At 38.1% G+C, this 18,646-nt stretch overlaps 1 protein-coding gene across 28 annotated transcripts in view; it reads left to right on the forward strand.

The window, feature by feature from the left end:
* The window catches only part of ADAM22 (ADAM metallopeptidase domain 22), a 246,726-nt gene that overhangs the window by 36,594 nt on the left and 191,486 nt on the right, over positions 1-18,646 (forward strand). For all 28 annotated transcript variants that reach the window (XM_070265632.1, XM_070265620.1, XM_023639119.2 and 25 more), the window contains exon 3: positions 4,428-4,504. In XM_070265632.1, the coding sequence (XP_070121733.1) occupies positions 4,428-4,504 (77 nt within the window). The remainder of the gene's footprint in view (positions 1-4,427; positions 4,505-18,646) is intronic.

Genomic DNA, 18,646 nt, shown 5'->3' on the forward strand with positions numbered 1-18,646 from the left:
TTCATCATTTGATTTTCTTTTCATATGCTCTAAAAGTGCTCTTTAGAGCATTTTCATGACTCTAAAAATGCTCCTATTATAATAATTACTTATTGGAACCCAGCAAAACCTGCATGCTCTCCCGAGCTCCAGAATAAAAGCAGGGATGAAGCCTGATGGAAAAGGCTGCCAGGAGGTGAAACGCCTGCTCTGCTGCCAAGCAGTCTGACTTTGGAAATGACATTTGCCTTCACTGGTCTCAGTTTCCTTATTTGTAAAATAAGAAGGTTGATTATATGAGCTTCAGGGGTTCTCTCAATATTATTCTATGATACTGAAGTGTTTTTAAGATCGTGAATCATTCTTATGTAGTAGTTTGAAATCATGCATTTCTGCACAATTATATTTTTCAAATATTTTTGAGAGTCAATACTACATTTTAGTCTTCAAGTTAAAGTTAATAAATACTAGAATTTTTCTTTGGCAATATAGGTTAGGCACCCCTCTCCCCCCCAAAAAAGGAAAATCTTGATATTATATTAATTCTCTCTCTTCAAACATTTCTTTCTCCTTTGAACTAAAAAGGCAAGGTCTAAGATTAACTTTCTGAAAGCCATCCTACTGCTGTGAGTGCCTTGGTTTTAACCAAGCTGTGGAGGAAAGTGACATTGAACACTGGTAAAATCAACTCTTTATTAGAGCTGCTTTTCAAAACGTTCAGGGACGTTGCCAGTGATGCTGTGTTAGTTTCCCATTGCTGCTGTAACACATTACTGCAAACAATGTCACAAAGCAACAAAAATTAATTTTCTTAGTTCTGGAAGTCACAAGCTCAAAATGGATCTTACAAGGCTAAAATGAAGGTGTTGGCAGGGCTTTGGTCCTTCTGGAGGCTGTAGGGGAGAATTGTTTCTTGCTTTTTCCAGTTTCTAGAGACTTCCAGCATTTCTTAGTGTGTGGTCTTTTCTTCACTTCCTTGTAATCTCTATGTCCATCATCACATTTCCTTCTCTGACTCTGACCTTTATAAGACTCTGGTCTTATAAGACTTCAGTCTTTTAAGTACCTTTGTGATTAGATTGGGCACATCTGGATAATTCAGGGTAATGTCCCCATGTCAAAGACCTTAACTTAATCACATCTACAGAGTCCCTTTTGCCATGTAAGATAACATGTTCATAGGTTCTGGGGACTAGAGCGTGGGCATCTTTCGGGACCATTATTCTGCCTACCACAGATCCTGTCTAGTCATTCAGGATGTCACCCAAATGTTACCTCCTCAGAGGGGCTTCCAGGACCACCTAGAACACCATCTATCCTGGTCTTCTGTTTACCCTTGTTTTATTAAATCTGAGAATCCTGTGTTTATTTTCTAAATTTATTTTTTATTTCGTTCATTTTCTGTCATTTTATTTAATTGTCACTTTCTGTCTCTTTCCACTAGAAGATAAGCTCCACTAGAGCAGAAACATGGTCAGTCTTCTTCCCCACCTTGTCCGACAAATCAAAATAGTTCCGTGTAGTTGGTAGACTCTTAGAGGATGTTTGTTGAATAAATTAATCTGTGGACAGTCTAAGGAAGCCTGCCTTACGTTAAAACAATGTTAATATACTCCTGTTCCTATTGCTATCAATAATGCAAACATTTTTTACTAAACAGCAGTTAAACATACTGTCAATAGATTTTCTTTTGAATTTAAGTAATGGGTTTCTTCTTGGGACATGGATGAGATCAATAAAATGAAATACCAGATGTAAACTGAAGCTGCAGGAAAACAGAAAATACAAGAATTAGACAGAATTAATGCAAACAGTAAATATCTTGCTAAAAAAGAATGGTAGTGTTATCTTGATCCAAGCTATAATCGTGATACAATGGTAAATAACATATGGCCTCTGCACTGTTCACCACAATAAATGCTGAGAACGAATGGAGAAGAGAGAGGTTCATTTTAATTGAGACATCAATTCTGGTAAGCAGAGCTTTCCTCAGGCTATTCCCCAAACATGGTTGTTAGCACTTCAGGAAACTCAAAGAGCTTTTAGGCACAACGAAAGACAGTATCCATTGACATGGCAGTAAGAAGAACCCTGATGGAAGTACTCCATTTCTATAAGCAGGTAATTTAGAGCTGTTCAATTGTTGTTCATTTATACATCCAGGTAATTGATAAAACAAACTCTCAAATGAGTCAGTTAATCAGGAAATATTTATTGAGTACCTGATACTTGTGAGTACCGAGTCCCTGATACCAAACTGAACGGTATTGAGGAGGAGGAGAGAAGGAAACTGGAAGAGGTTGGGAAAACTTCATGGAAGAGGAGTGCTTGGACTGAATTGTCTCCTCCAAAATTCATATGTTGAAGCCCTAACCCCTAATGTGACTATATTTGTAGCTAGCCTATAAAGAGGTAATTAAGGTTAAATGAAGTCATAAGGGTGGGCTCTACTCTGACTGATGTCTTTATAAGAAGAGAGAGAGATGCTAGGGGTGCACACGTATAGGGAAAAGGCATTGTGAGGACACCATGAGAAGGTGGCTGTCTGCAAGCCAAGGAGAGAGGCCGCTGGAGAACCCAAATCTGCCAACACCTTCATCCTGGACTTGCAGCCTCCAGAACTCTGAGAAAGTAAATTTCTGTTGTTTAAGTCACCTAGTCTGTTGTGCTTTGTTGTGGCAGCCCTAGCAGAGTAATAGAAGGGGGAACTTAATCTAAGTCTTGAATGACGGCTAGGGCCGTTTCTGGGAAATGGCCTTGATGAAGATCACTACCCAAGGGCCTGATTCAGAAAAGCACTCAGCAGAAGTGATGAATGAAAGCCGCAGAAAATGTTGGAACGCAATAGCTTGTCGAATTAAAGAGTAGAAGAGAGAACTGAGCATGAATGAGGTGTGGGTGGGTCCCTGGGGGCTTGTGTGCCATTATATATGGGGTGGGGGAGGTGCTTGTGGAGGATCTTGATATCTAGGGAGAGGAAGTTTGTATTTTATATAGTAGAAAACCTGGGGCTTACATTTGGGATTTGGGTAAGGAGTCAATTTTAGAAAGATCAGGGAGGATATGATTTGGGCTAGGTATGGAAATGAAGAGTAAGGTGTGGCACCCAGAACTATCATAAAAAGAAAAAGAAGCCAGAGTTTGGTGATGCCCTGGGTGTTAACTGGGAAAAGTGAGGAGTTAAGGTTGAATGGTTAATGAGGTTAATGAGTCTGAGAGGTATCCAGATAGTTTTTCTTCCTTGGGGTTTCATGAGGATTGGAATGTGTTAGCAACTGAAGTATGGCTTTCTCCCACCCGCACTTCTTTCAAATACTTTAAAACAGAAGAGTGACCCTTTCTTTCCAAACTCTTTATTATTATTAATTAAGCTTTCTCCCTTCACTAACCATAGGCTTATTGTATGAAAATGCCAGGGATGATTGAGGTACCCTTTATGCCCCACAGAATCCTAGGATGTTCCTTCCCAGGACGTACTGGTTCTCAGGGAGCAGCAACATCATTTGCCTCACATGCTACAAAAATAGTTGCTCACATGGTTTTTATCCCTAAAATAGTGTATGTGTGTGTGTGTGTTTGTTTTTACTGGTGGAATTGTATATGTTTATTTTAGAAATTTTGGATACTATAGAAACATATAGACAAAAAATTCAAATAATTTATGGTCCTACTATTTAGATATGGCTAAGGTTAACATTTGGGGAGTCAAACAGAATAAATGGTTTTGCTTCATCCTTTCTTTTCAGTTAATGTGCATTATTAATCAATATGTTCATATTAATGTTATTGGTAACATTATTTTTTTTAGTTTAGAGTCCCTTGTGAATTTTTCTGGGAGTTCCTAGAATGGCATAGGAAATAATGATTTTTTTTTTTCCAAGAAAATTTTGATAGGTAATGCTTTAGAGAGAGGTTTAGTTTTGCTCCTAGGAAGATGTGGAAACTTCTATGAAATTATGTTTGGTAAATTGGAACTGAAATATTATTTTTAAAGTATGTATTTGAGATAGGATGAAAAAGGTTTTTTTTAGAGGTTTAGATATCTTTGTTGTAAATAGATCATGTTCACCATATTATTTTACTCTTGAATTGAACATATTTTCCCTATTTCTTTTTTAAAGTACAAGCTTAATTTTAAAGGAGCCAGTCGTCTAATATAGAATGAAATGATTGAAGTGTAGTCTTCATGGAAGTGAAATATTTAGTCACTTGAGATAAACCAGAAAGGCAGGTGACTGGCCCTCCTTTATTAGGAGGTACTTTATTTCAGTTTGGTGAATGCTTGACTTCTGAGAAGGTGCAAATTTTACTTTGTTTTCATTTACTCTCCATGTTGAATTGTTTTTTTTTAATTTATGATAATAGAAACCTTTTGAATGATCATAAGAAATGCTTATTTGATTGCTATGGCTGAATAATAAATGCCTTTCATCTTTTTGCTATTGCAGTTGACTCATGTTGACCAGGCAAGCTTCCAGGTTGATGCCTTTGGAACGTCATTTATTCTTGATGTCGTGCTAAATCAGTAAGTCTTTGTTGAGTTGCACTCTTTTGTCAGATACACATTGAATCCACTTTCCTATCCTTCTGTAAAGTTTTGTTTTCTTACTATATTTTACTTCACCTTCCTATATCAGTTAAATGCTACATTTAAAATTATTATATCTATTGACTGTAAGTTATAAAGTCTGGCAAATAACAGGAAATGGATATCCATTTGAAATTGAACAGCTGTACCAGCTTTAAGAATGTAAGATGGAGGGCAAGAGTTACTCTAATATTTTGCTTAGAATATATGTGATCTAAATTCCTATAAATGACAGTAAATTGTGAAAATAATACTTTGGGTATTAAAATGTCTTTCTTAAGAACAGCAGAAAAGAGAAAGTTACCCTTTGTGCTCAGTGATTCAGAGGACTGGCTGCATGCATCATGTGTGTGATTCCTAATAATGCCATTAGATGCTTTGATTTGGGAGTCAATTTCTGTCAGGTTTAGGGTACTGGGATTATTCTGTAACAATATAATTTTGGAAATTGTCATTTTGTCTACCTAGAATTTTAGGTTTGGAAGTGCCTTTTGATAATTCACTGGATTTAATCTCTTCCCTTTGGGTAAGTGTAGTGTCTGAAAAGTCTTACAGGACATTTAATTATCTGTTCACTTTTTTAAAAAAACATTTGTATCCCACTTCTTATCATGGGCAAGTGAGAAGAAACCAGGGCTGTGCCAGCCAGTGTTTCAGAGCTGAGCAATACTGGCCCACAGCTTTGCGAAATCAGCTATGCAACAGCTCAGGAAGACAGTGTGAGGCCACAAGGACGGAAAGGTAGACTCAGAGTAAAAACTACAGCCTAAGTTGTCTTCACTGGGGAAGCAGCTAGATGGAAGACTATGAGTTAATTAAAAAAGGATGTAAGAGGCAGGACTTAGAGCTGTGCTATCTGTATAGGTAACCACTAGCCTCTTGTGGCTGTTTAAATTTAAATTAATTGATTTAAATAAGGTCAAAAATTCTGTTTTTCATTTTCATTAGCCTCATTTCAAATGCTCAATAGCCATGTGGGCTAGTGGTTACTTTATTGGACAAGGCAGAACATTTCCATCATTGCAGAAAGTTCTGTTGGTCAGTGCTGGTTTAGAGATTTCTTTAGGGGAACGGGTTTGTATGAACTGATAGGTTACTGGGCTGGGTCAGTCAGTATTCAGGAGGAGAATTCACTTCTTCCTTTTAGAATTCAGTCCATGTTCAATGGATTAATTTAATATTTAATTTTACTAGCATCCTAATTTTTATGGAATTTATTTACAAAGTTGGGGTAATACGATTTTTGTTGTGTTAATGCTTAAGCCATGTATTGGTTTATTTCATAATTAAGCCGTCTCAAACGTACATTTTGTAAGTAGTTCTCCCTTCTCCCCACATTTTTGTAGTTCGCAAACAATTTAAATACTGAAAAGCATTGTGTTAGATGGAAATTGACTATTTAGGTGATCCAAAAATAGGAGTTGTTTGTTCTTTGCTCATGTGTATTTTAAAAATGTAACATAAATTGTATTTCTACTATGCTCATTAAAATACAGTTTATTTCGTGTTTTTAAAATTAAAGCTTAGAACATGTATAATTAAATGTTTTATACCATACTGTATTTTTTAACCTAATTTCATAGGGCGTCACTAAGATTGTGTTAATGTGATCTGTATCTTAAAGTCCTGCTTGATGTAAATACTCTGAAATTTACATGTTTAAATGACTCATTTCAGTTTTTCAGCAACTTCAATATTATAAAGTTTTAAAAAACTCGTTATAAAGAAATGCATGTTCCTTAGAAACATAATGAAAAAGTAGAAAAATAATCTTACATCGTTCTACCACTTGTAGACTGATTGCCCTATTGTAAGTCCTAACCCTCTCTGCCCTCACTCCCCCATCCACCCTACTACCTCTTCTCCTCCCCTGCTGTATTTTTACAATAATATTCATCATTTAATATTTAGGTTGACTCACATGAAATTGCCATTTTTGCAGGTCAAAAAGTTTGACTACCAGCATTGTCATATGGTCAATTAATACTCTATATTTTAACGATTTATTTTGTGTATTGTCTTTTTTCTCCCTCCAGAATGTAAGCTCCTTGAGGGCAGAGATTTTCTTTCCTTCACTGCTGTCTCCTTTGTACAGAATAGGTGCTAAATTCCAGGGTGGGAAGTCAGATTGATTCAGAAACCAGAGGCTGGAATTAGCCAGGAGACAGAGGATGACCAGATGAGGGTGGAGGCTGTCGGTTGGGGAAGAGTGAAGCAGCAAAAAAGAAAAAGAGGATGAGTATTTGGCACTAGCTTCTAAAAGCTGAGCTTACCTATCTAGCTGTGATTTGGAAAGTCAGGTTCCTAGGTTTTTATGTCAATGACTCTTCCCCATCCCTCCTTTAAATCGTTGTTCTTGTAGATAGCCCCCACTTTGGTTTCTGGTTGCTGATATTAGTAATGCATTGATTTTCAATATTCAAAGAAAGGATATTTATTCCTGTCCATTCTGCCCAAAGCACCTCACTTCCTTTGGAGAAATCTGAGCCCCAAAATGTTCTCTTCCTAAAGGTGAAAGACATCTGGCCATACTTATCAGAGCATGAAGCTTAGAAAACGAAGGGTGAAGCAGAATTTCTTTTGACATACTGGAAAAAACCTTCATTGGTCATTTTTCTTCTTATTGCAATGAAAATTAGACATTTCAAGAAGTACAAAGGATAAAATAATAGCATAAATGGAGGTTGCTGGCCTGAGGAATATGCAAAGTGCTTTTTCTTTTCTTGCCTGGGATCTATATTCAACATAGCAGCAGGTAGCTGATTTCTTTATGCTATAAGAGCCAGGATGATTTGAAACGAAGATTTTTTTTTTCTTATTTTTATGGAGAATGGTTTTATTTCTTAGTTTTAGCTTGTATATTGTCTTGTAGTTATGTTGTTTAAGGAGCAGGAAGGTGAAAACTTGGCTATGCTCCTTAAAAGCTTTTTTTCTTACAAAGAAATTCTAGGGCTGTGGAACAGGCGGAGTTTTTTTGTTGTTTTGTTTTGTTTTTAGATTGGTATGGAAAGAAAAGTATCATTACATAATATTCTTTCTGAATGTTCAATAAACAAGATTATCTATAACCAAATTGTACAAGATTTCAGCCTTTGTTTTGTACCTTCTACAGGAGGCAGATAAAGAATATGGAATAGTTGAAAATGAAAAGCCTAGCCAGTTCTTGTTTTGTCAAGATTATGAAGAGTAGAAAGCAATTTCAGTTCCTTCAGGGGTCGCACTGTTGTGAAATTTCACTCTCTAGGACATATGTATTAATAAAACCAAACATATGGCCTGGCCTGGTCAAACTAGTCCTCAGGCTATATTGGACTTTTCCAGAGGTCAGCAACTGGTATTATACTTTATTGTGAAACATTCTTCAGAAAGAAAAAGCCTCGATAAAGACATTTCACTATATTATTGGAGCAATTCAAGCCAACTCTTTTCCTGTAAATGTCTCTCCTGTTCTTCAAGTAGTGGATAGTTATACTGCCCAAAGCAAAGCAAGAATATTGAAAAAATTTCCTTTCAGTACTCCTTGATCCCTTTACAACAGGTGACCTCACAAAAACAAACCACACACATTTAGTATAAAATTGTGTAGAAGACAAATCTGTATCGAATAGGCCTTATCAATAGAGATTCTTATCTTCATTTTATACACACATATATGTATATAAATGTATTTATACACATATGCACTACACACGTATACGTACACAACACACACAAACACATACATGTATATGTATGTACATATGTACACACATATATAAATTTATTAGGCCTCTAGTAACTGCTAAGAGTTCTTCTAGACCCTTAAGTCTTGGCAGAAACAAGGAAATAAGCACTCTACTCTTAGGGAGCCTGTATTCTAGTCCGAAAGATAATGAACATGTTAACAAATAAAGTAATTTCAGAGAGTGACAGTGCTGTTAATAGCAAGTGCCTGACATGGAGAGGAGGGTGCTATTTGAGCAGTGGTTACCAGGAACAGGCCATCTCTGAGGATATGACATTTGAACTGAAGGGGCCCCCAAGGCAGAGAGAACAGCATATGTCAAGGCCCTGAGGCAGGAAGAAGCTAAGCATGTCTGAGAGACAGGAAGATGGCTTAGGAGGCTGGAACAGGGTGAGCCAAGAGAGTTATTACATGAAATTTGACAGGTAGTAGGACCCAAATCATGTAGGGCCTTAGAGGCTACAGAAAAGACTTTGGATGATAGTCTAAGCAGAGGCTACTGATTTTCTCCACACCATATGTTGTGTTATTCACTCCTTCTTCCACTGACTTATGATTCTTTAATAATCATATTTAGTTATTGCATATTTTAATGTCTTCTCAAAGCAGTCTCTTCTGAAGATCTATTCATTAGTTACTGGACCTAATACCACCATACTATTTATTGTAACTTTTAACTGTTTTAATATCTAGCATGGAAAAATCTGTCATTATTAGTTTTCTTTTGAAAAATTTCTTGGATATTTTTGTCTTTTCTAATATGGAAATTTAGGGTAATTTTGTCAGTCTTTTTGGAATTTTAATTAGACTGTCAGTAAAGCTATATTTTAATTTGAGAAAAGTACACATTTTATAGTATTGAGTCTTTCCATTAATATCATTGTGTTTTTTTTTTAATTTAAGCATCTTTTTTATGTCTCTCAGTAAAATTTAGTACTTTTTTTTTTTTTATTAATGTTATGATAGATTACAACCTTGTGAGATTTCAGTTGTACATTTTTGTTAGTCATGTTGTGGGTACACCACTTCCCCCTTTGTGCCCCCTTTTCCCTGGTAACCACCGATCAGATCTCCTTATCAATATACTAACTTCCACCTATGAGTGGAGTCATATAGAGTTCGTCTTTCTCTGACTGGCTTATTTCGCTTAACATAATACCCTCGAGGTCCATCCACGTTGTTGTGAATGGGCCAATTTTGTCTTTTTTATGGCTGAGTAGTATTCCATTGTGTATATATACCACATCTTCTTTATCCAATCAACAGTTTCTGGGCATGTAGGTTGGTTCCACGTCTTGGCTATTGTAAATAATGCTGCGATGAACATAGGGGTGCAACGGACTCTTGAGATTTCTGATTTCAGGTTCTTAGGATAGATACCCAGTAATGGGATGGCTGGGTCATAGGGTATTTCTATTTTTAGCTTTTTGAGAAATCTCCATACTGTTTTCCATAGTGGCTGTACCAGTTTGCATTCCCACCAACAGTGTATGAGGGTTCCTTTTTCTCCACAACCTCCTCCAACATTTGTCGCTCTTGGTTTTGGATGTTTTTGCCAATCTAACGGGTGTAAGGTGATATCTTAGTGTAGTTTTGATTTGCATTTCCCTGATGATTAGCGATGATGAACATCTTTTCATGTGTCTCTTGGCCATATTCATATCTTCTTTTGAGAAATGTCTGTTCATGTCCTCTGCCCATTTTTTGATCGAGTTGTTTGTTTTTTTGTTGTTAAGCAGTGTGAGTTCTTTGTATATTATGGAGATTAACCCTTTGTCGGATAAGTGGCTTGTAAATATTTTTTCCCAATTAGTGAGCTGTTTTTTTGTTTCAATCCTGTTTTCCCTTGCCTTGAAGAAGCTCTTTAGTCTGATGAAGTCCCATTTGTTTATTCTTTCTATTGTTTCCCTCAACTGAGGAGTTATAGTGTCCGAAAAGATTCTTTTGAAACTGATGTCAAAGAGTGTACTGCCTATATTCTTTTCCAAAAGACTTATTGTCTCAGGCCTAATCTCTAGGTCTTTGATCCATTTTGAGTTTATTTTGGTGTGTGGTGAAAAAGAATGGTCAATTTTCAATCTTTTGCATGTGGCTGTCCAGTTTTCCCAGCACCATTTGTTGAAGAGACTTTCTTTTCTCCATTGTAGGCCCTCTGCTCCTTTGTCGAAGATTAGCTGTCCATAGTACTTTTGTTTTAATAGGGCCTTCACATTTCATGTAGAATATATTTGTGGGAATTGTAGTTTTTGTTGCTACTGTGGATATTTTTTCATCATATTTTATAATTAATTTTTGGTGTCATTCTTAATATTGCTATTGGTTTTTCATTGTTTCTCTTGGGTTTTCTAGTTTGACAATAACATGACTGGAAAGTCCTGAGAGCTTTGTTTTCCCCTTTCCAAAGTACTTCTTAATACTATTGCACACCTTAATGCTTTTTCTAGAAGTTCCTGAACTCTATTATTTGGTGATAATAGCATTTTTGTCTTGGTTCTTTTGGTAATAGAAGTATCTTTAGTATTCATTGTTAAGTATTATGTTGATGATTGATTTTTGAGAGCTAGTCTTTATCATGGTAAAGCAGTATTCCGTATATTGTTTATTAGTTTTTTTAAAAAGAATAGGTATTAGATTTTATTGAATGCTTTTCTAGTCAATGCAAGTAAACATATGGATTTTCTTATTTGACCTATTGTGATTTATTGCATTAATATTTCCTGTTATTAGAAGTTATTCTTGACTGTGGAGGATAAACTCTACTTTGTCATGTTGCATAATTCGTTGTTGGAGTCCTTATGTTGCTGACCTCTCTTGTGGTGACTATAAAATGAAATTGCACCCTCTGTTTTTATATAAATTATTATGGCGCACGCCTCTGTTGGCCTTCCTGCTATAAGTTACCTCTATCTCCAAGTGTTTCCCTCAACTGTTTCTGGGATTTGTTTTCTAGTCTTTCATCTTTCCACTCTATACTTGCCTCTGATAGAGCCTCTACAGTGACCCTCATGACAGCTGCTCTACTGGGCACAGCTGCCCTCCACCAGTGATGGCAGCTCACATCTGCCAGGTGTGGTCACTCCAAGGACCCACAAGCCCAAACCATCCACAAGCCTTCTTGTAATGGGTCAGTGCCACCACTGGGAGAGCACAGACATATCCTCTTCTCAGAGCCAGGTGAGAAAAGGGAAAGTCCTTTCTTTCCCTGGTCCAAAGCACCTTACATTCTGCCTCAAGGTGAAAAGCAGTGGGAGCATCCACTCTCAGAAAGTGAAATTGGACCCCTACTCTCAGAGTTACTATCTGACCTGACTCCCATATCTTGACAGTACTTTTCCCAAAGTATGGCTTATTCAGTTTTAAGAGAATATCCCATGTGGGATGCCTACAGCCCAGAACACCAAATAAATTTATTTCCTTGTCACAGTCTTTCCTCGAGGTGAAGAATAGATCAGGATTTCATAGGCTTCCTGCTTTATCTCTGGCTCCTTATTTCCTCTGATCCAGTGCTTAGACAAGGGTAGACAGTAGTTTTCAGAAATGGGGCAGTCTGACAAACAACAAACATGTAGTGGCACAACTCTGCACTTAACACCTTGAGGAGAGCGTAATTGCTTTTCTCTACTGGTTCAAGCTTTCCCAAGAGTTCAGAGAACTCCAAGGGTTTACTAGGGGGCTGGCCCCTCAAAAAAGGGAGGGTTTATAATTGCAAGTTCTAGTTTCCATTTTAGAATGCTGCAACTGATTTTAAGGCAGTTTCTAGCTGAAAATGTTAGGATCCAATCTCTTCGGGTACCCCATTAATAACTACTAAAATAGATTTGCTGTTATATTATAGAATTTTTGCATCAGCAATCATAAATGAGATTGGTGGGGCTGGCCCTGTGGCAGAGTGGTTAAGTTTGTGCGCTCCACTTCAGCAGCCCAGGGTTTCACCGGTTGGGATACTGGGTGTGGACATGGCACTGTTCATCCGGCCATGCTGAGGTGGCATCCCACATAGCACAACCAGAAGGACCTACAACATGAATATACAACTATGTATTGGGTGGCTTTGGGGAGAAGAAGCAGGAAAAAGAAAAAAGGAGCCAATCTTAAAAAAAAAGTTAAAAAAATGAGTTTCGTATTAGTCTTTTTTTTTTTTTTAATTTTTACTTTTTTCGGATGTACATCATATTTCAAATTCTGGATACATTACATCATGTTCACCACCCGAACACTAATTATAGTGCATCCCCTCACATGTGACCCTAATCTCCCCTTTTGCCCTCCCCCCTTCCTCCTTCCCCAGTGGTAACCACCAGTCCAATCTCCAATGCTATGTGTTTTTTTTTTTGTTGTTGTTGTTTTTATCTTCTACTTATGAGTGAGACCATACGGTATTTGACTTTCTGTCTCTGACTTATTTCACTCAGCGTAATGCCCTCAAGGTCCATCCATGTTGTCACAAATGGCTGGATTTCGTCATTTCTTATGGCTGAGTAGTAGTCCATCCTGTATAAATACCACATCTTCTTTATCCGTTCGTCCCTTCTTGGGCACCTAGGTTGTTTCCAAGTCTTGGCTATTGTGTATAATGCTGCAATGAACATAGGGGTGCAGGTATCTTTATGCCTTTGTGCTTTCAAGTTCTTTGGATAAATACCCAGCAGTGGAATAGCTGGATCATATGGTAGATCTACTCTTAATTTTCTGAGGATACCCCATACTGCTTTCCATAGTGGCTGCACCAGTTTGCACTCCCACCAGCAGTGTACAAGGGTTCCCATCTCTCCACATCCTCTCTGACATTTGTTGTTTCCTGTCTTGTTAATTATACCAATTCTGACCAGAGTGAGGTGATATCTCATTGTAGTTTTGATTTGCATTTCCCTGATAGCTAATGATGTTGAGCATCTTTTCATATGCCTGTTGGCCATCAGTATATCTTCTTTGGAGAAATCTCTGTTCAGATCTTTTTTTCTATCAGGGTTGAAAAGCTGTGTAAAATGAATTTTTTTTGCTACAAAAATTCCCTGAAACATTATCTTGTGTAGTTTAGGAGTTGTATATACTTTAATGTTTCAAAGTCCTTGTCTTTCTCCTGACTTGTCCTGCAACCCTCTTGAGAGAGAAGTTTTTCATAAATAATTTTTGATGGATACTGATGTATTCATCTACTTGTTTTTAAGCCACCTTTGAGAAATTGCATTTTCCCTAAGAATTGTCCACATCATGGAGCATTTAAGCTTTATCAGTATATATTTGTGTGTACCTTTTAGAAAATAATTTCTAAAATTTCTCCTGCACCTATTTTTGTAAATCCTCTTTCTCAATGTTACTTTTATTTGTGCTTATTTTCTCAAATATAACCTCAAATATAACATACGAACTTTTGGGAACATATTTGTTGAATAAAATGAAACAATTTTGATTTTTAAAAAAATTTTATTGAAGTTTTTTTACTTGTCATAAAATTCATCTATTTCAAGTTGTACAATTCAATGATTTTTTTTTTTTAGTAAATTTACTCAGTGATGCGACCATTATCATAAATCAGTTTTAAAACACTTTTCATTTCTCCAGTAAGATCCTTTATTTCAACTTAATCCTCATTCCTATCTCCAGCTCCAGGCAGTCACTGATCTACTTTCTGTCTTATAAATTTGCCTTTTCTGGACATTTCATATCAAGGGAATCGTACAATATGTATTTTTGTGGCTGGCTTCTTTTATTTGGCATGTTTTTGAAGTTCGTCTGTGATGTAGAATGTGTCAATAGTTCATTCCTTTTTATTGCTGAGTATGAAAGCATTGTATGGATATGCCACATTGTGTCTATCCATTCGTCTGACGATGGGCATTTAGGTTGTTTCCAGTTTTTTTTGCCTTTATGAATAATACTGCTATGAACATTCACATTCAAGTCTTTGTGTGAATATAAGTTTTCATTTCTCTTACGTAGATGCCTAGAAGTGAAAGTGTTGGGTCATATGGTAGTTTTATGTTTAATTGTTTTGAGAAATGCTAAACTGTTTTCCAAAGTGGACTTTTTTTTTTTAAAGATTTTATTTTTTTTCCTTTTTCTCCCCAAAGCCCCCCGGTACATGGTGGTATATTCTTCGTTGTGGGTCCTTCTAGTTGTGGCATGTGGGATGCTGCCTCAGCGTGGTTTGATGAGCAGTGCCATGTCCGCGCCCAGGATTCAAACCAACGAAACACTGGGCCGCCTGCAGTGGAGCACGTGAACTTAACCACTCAGCCACGGGGCCAGCCCCTGTTTTTTTTTTTTAATGGTACAGCAACAGCTGTTTTTCCATAAGTTCTATTTTGGAGGAGGGATAATGTCAAGTGTAAATAGTTGCTAGGCTTTCAGGTTTTCGGTTCCATGTCCATTGTTTTTTAAAGTACAGCCATTGAAAATCTGGAAAGAGTTCTGTGCTTCTCATGGTTATGATCTTATGCTCTTTGGTTCATAACAGAACTCTACCTTGAAATATATATTTAAGTTTTGACACTTTTTAAGGTATAAGATTTTACCATTAGTGCAATACCCTAAGGAACTTTATATAGACTTCACATATCTTATACCTTATCTGAAGCATATTTCATTTCCTCTTATTTGTTCTAAGTTGAAAAGTGGTAGTTTTAAACTGGGAATTCTAAAACTGGACATTGTAACTTCTTCTCACAGGCAGAAAGTCTCCTGGATTCAGCCCAGGGTGCCCTTGGTTGTTAGTGGAATAGCCCTTGTCTGCAAAGCCCAGAGCATAGATAGAGGAAATGGATTGAAAGGCACTGAAAGGGCCATTGGATATGTCTGGCAAATAGCCAGAAAGTGATCCAATGCAGAGACCCATCCTAAAGCTAAGACCTGGGAAATTATTTTGGAAGGGGAGTTTGGAAGGAATTCTAAAGGCAACTGGACTCTGGGGTCTGGAGCCTTTTATAGGATTCAGAAGGCCAAATTCATGGGTAAAGAGGAAGCTGGGCAAGGCTTAAGTCAACCCTTTAATAAGGATAGATCAAAGCTGAGCAGAGTGGAGTCAGGTCCCTATACTCCTTCAAATTACCAGTCTATTTAAGCTTTCTGATTTCTGGTTTGTTTTTTAAAGTACAGCCTTACTGCAGACACATTATCTTTCATCTGGTTGTCTAATATGACCTTGAGGTGTTTGTAGTATTACCTGCTCTTTTAATATGGGAATCTGGAGATTTTAGAACACTTATTAGCATATTATTTATGTTGTAAATAAAATAATTGCAGAATTATTCAATAAGCAAGACTATTTATGTTCCTTAGTTTTTCAAGGAAAATATCATATAAATAGTATTTTTATAGTTAGAATGATTACTATAGGCCCTGGACCTCCCGGCTTTGGGCAGAGTGAGTGTTTGGATGAGCTGAGACTGAGCTGGGACCAGAAAAAGCCACTCTGGCTCTAGAAATAGGATTGTTAAAAAAAGCGAGAGCAGAGGAGTTGATGTTAAGATGGTGGTGTAGGAGGACTGTAAACTCACCTCCTCCCATGGACGCAACCAACTTACAGCCACTCTGGGAACAATTACCCCGAGGGAGAACTGAAAATGATGAAAAGAACCCCCATAACAAGGGACAGTCCTGACTGAGGTGAAAGAGGCAGAAGTTCCTTTCTGGAGACAAAAAAGCCACCTTCTGAGCTGTGGTACTTCATCGCCGGCCAGGAACAATCCTGAGGTATGCAGTCTTTGCTGGAGGAGTGGGAGGATCCGAGCAGGGGAGTGTTACTGCTATAAGCAGCTGTTGGATTCAGCACAACTGAGACAAGTTTCATAATATCTGGCTTTGCTGGCTACTAACAACAATGGGGAGTACCCCCAGCAAAGCTATTGGATGTAACAAAAGAAAACCTGGCTCTTAAAGGGATCACGCACAAATTCACCCATTTCAGAAAGCAATCTGAAATCACTAGAAAGAAAAGTGCATAGTCCTTTGGTGAAGACACTCACCTGATAGGCTGTGGATGCATCTGGTGAGAGGTGAGACCTCTCCAGGGACTGAGACATTGACAGGAGCCATTATTGTGACCTAGTACAGTCTGCTGACACAGATGCTGGCAGATGACATTGGAGTTCTTCCCCTGGCCTGTTAGCCCAGGGTCTGCCCCACCCACTAGAGCATCAATTTACTCAAACTCAGCTAGGGCAGGCAGCCCATGCTAGGGACTGGCCCAACTAAACAGCAAGCCCTCAGTCAACTTGTGGGCCTGCATAGGTGGGGTGCCTAGATCCTCTATAGCCAGGCAAATAGGTCCACCTCTTGGGGCAGAGCGTGTGCAAGGAGCAGGTGGAGCATGTGTTGCATTAATGGAGTGTGTGGGGGCTCTGCACTGGGGCAACTGGTTCCACTTCAGGGGGTCAGGGTGTGCAAATGGGGCACAACTGTGTTGGTGGTGTGTGTGGTCCTGTGAGTGGTGGGGCTTTTCAGCTGCAGCAGACTTGTGCTTCTGAAACAGCCACATAGGAGATTGGCCCCACCTTCCAAAGCCTGAAACAATTGGGTGCTCCAATGCCTGGGGCTGGTCCCACTCAGCGGCAATTCTGAGAGAGCTGACAAGCACGTTGCAGGCTGGAGGCCTACAGCAATTTTAAGCCCCTGAGCCTAGCAACCAGCCACGCTAGGGACCATCTCACTTAACAGAAAAACTGTAACAGGAATGTGCTATTAGACCTTTCAGCCAACTGTGCTGGGGCTCCCCATGCCCAATAAAGTGGCAGAAGGGTCTATAGTGGCTATACGCAGCTGAGAATTACAACCAGCCAGCCAGGGGGACAGCCTAGCCTCCATGGGCACCTGGAGCAAGAACAACCCTGCCACAAAAGAAGGACACATCTAGCCTGCACAGGGGTGACTCCTGGAACATTTGGAACTTGTGACAAAAATGAAGCACACTGCTGGGCCTCACAAGGCATCTCTTACATAAGGCCACCTCTCCAAGATCAGAAAACGTAGCTGACCTACCTAATACATAGATATAAGCACAGAGACGGAGGCAAAATGAGGGGCAAAGGAGCAAGTTCCAAGTAAGGGAACAGGACAAAACCCCTAGAAAGAACTACATGAAATAGAAATAAACAATATTCCTGACAAAGAGTTCAAACCAAAAGTCATAAGGATGCTCACTGATCTTGAGAGAAGAATGGATGAACTCAATGAGAACTTCAACAAAGAATTGGAAAATATAAAAAAGAACCAATCATAAATGAAGAATACAATACTGGATGTGAAAAATTCTTTAGAGGGACTCAATAGCAGAGTAGATGATACAGAAGAAAGGATCAGTGAGCTGGATGAAAGACTAGAGGAAATCACCCAAGTGGAACAGAAAAAAGAAAAAAGAATTTAAAAGAATGAGAACAGTCTACGGGACCTCTGGGACAGCATCAAGCACACTAATATTTGTATTATAGGTGTCCCAGAAGGAGAAGAGAGAGACAAAGGGGCAGAGAATCTATTTGAAGGAATAATAGCTGAAAAGTTTCCTAACCTAAGGAAGGAAACAGACATCTAGTACAGGAAGCATGGAGAGCACCAAACAAGATAAACCCATAGAGGCCCATACCAAGACACATTGTAATTAAAATGTCAAGAATTAAAGATAAAGAGAGAATATTAAAAGCTGCAAAAAAAGGGCAACAAGTGACATACAAAGGAGAGCCCATAAGGTTATCAGCTGACTTCTCAGCAGGAAGCTTACAGGCTAGAAGAGAGTGGTACGATATCTTTAAAATGCTGAAAGGAAAAAACCTATGGCCAAGAATAGTCTACCCAGCAAGGTTATCATTCAGAATGGAAGGAGAGAGAAAGAGTTTCCAAAACAAACAAAAATTAAAGAAGTTTATCACCAAGAAACCAATCTTACAAGAAATGCTAAATGGACTTATTTAAGTGGGAAAGAGAAGACCACAAATAGGAATAAGAAACTTATTAAAAAAAACAATAAAATCACTGGTAAAGGCGAAAATACAGTCAAGATAGCAGATCAACCACCTATGAAGATAATATGAAGGTCAAAAGACAAAAGTGTTAAAATTACCTTTTTCCATGATAATAGCATAACAGATACACACAAAAAGAGGTTAGATATGATATCAAAAACAAAATGTGGGAGGAGGGGAGTAAAAGAGTAGAGCTTTTAGAAAGAGGTCAAAGTAAAAAGACCATCAACTTAATATGGATTGCTCTATACATAGGTTATTATATACGAACCTCATGGTAATGAGAAATCAGAAACCTGTACTAAATGCACAAAAAATTAAGAGAAAGGAATCCAAACATAATACTAAAGAAAGCCTTCAAACCACAAGGGGAGAGAGCAAGAAGAGAAGGAAGGAACAGAG

Source organism: Equus caballus, chromosome 4, assembly GCF_041296265.1.
Source record: "Equus caballus isolate H_3958 breed thoroughbred chromosome 4, TB-T2T, whole genome shotgun sequence".
Taxonomy (NCBI): Eukaryota; Metazoa; Chordata; class Mammalia; order Perissodactyla; family Equidae; genus Equus; species Equus caballus.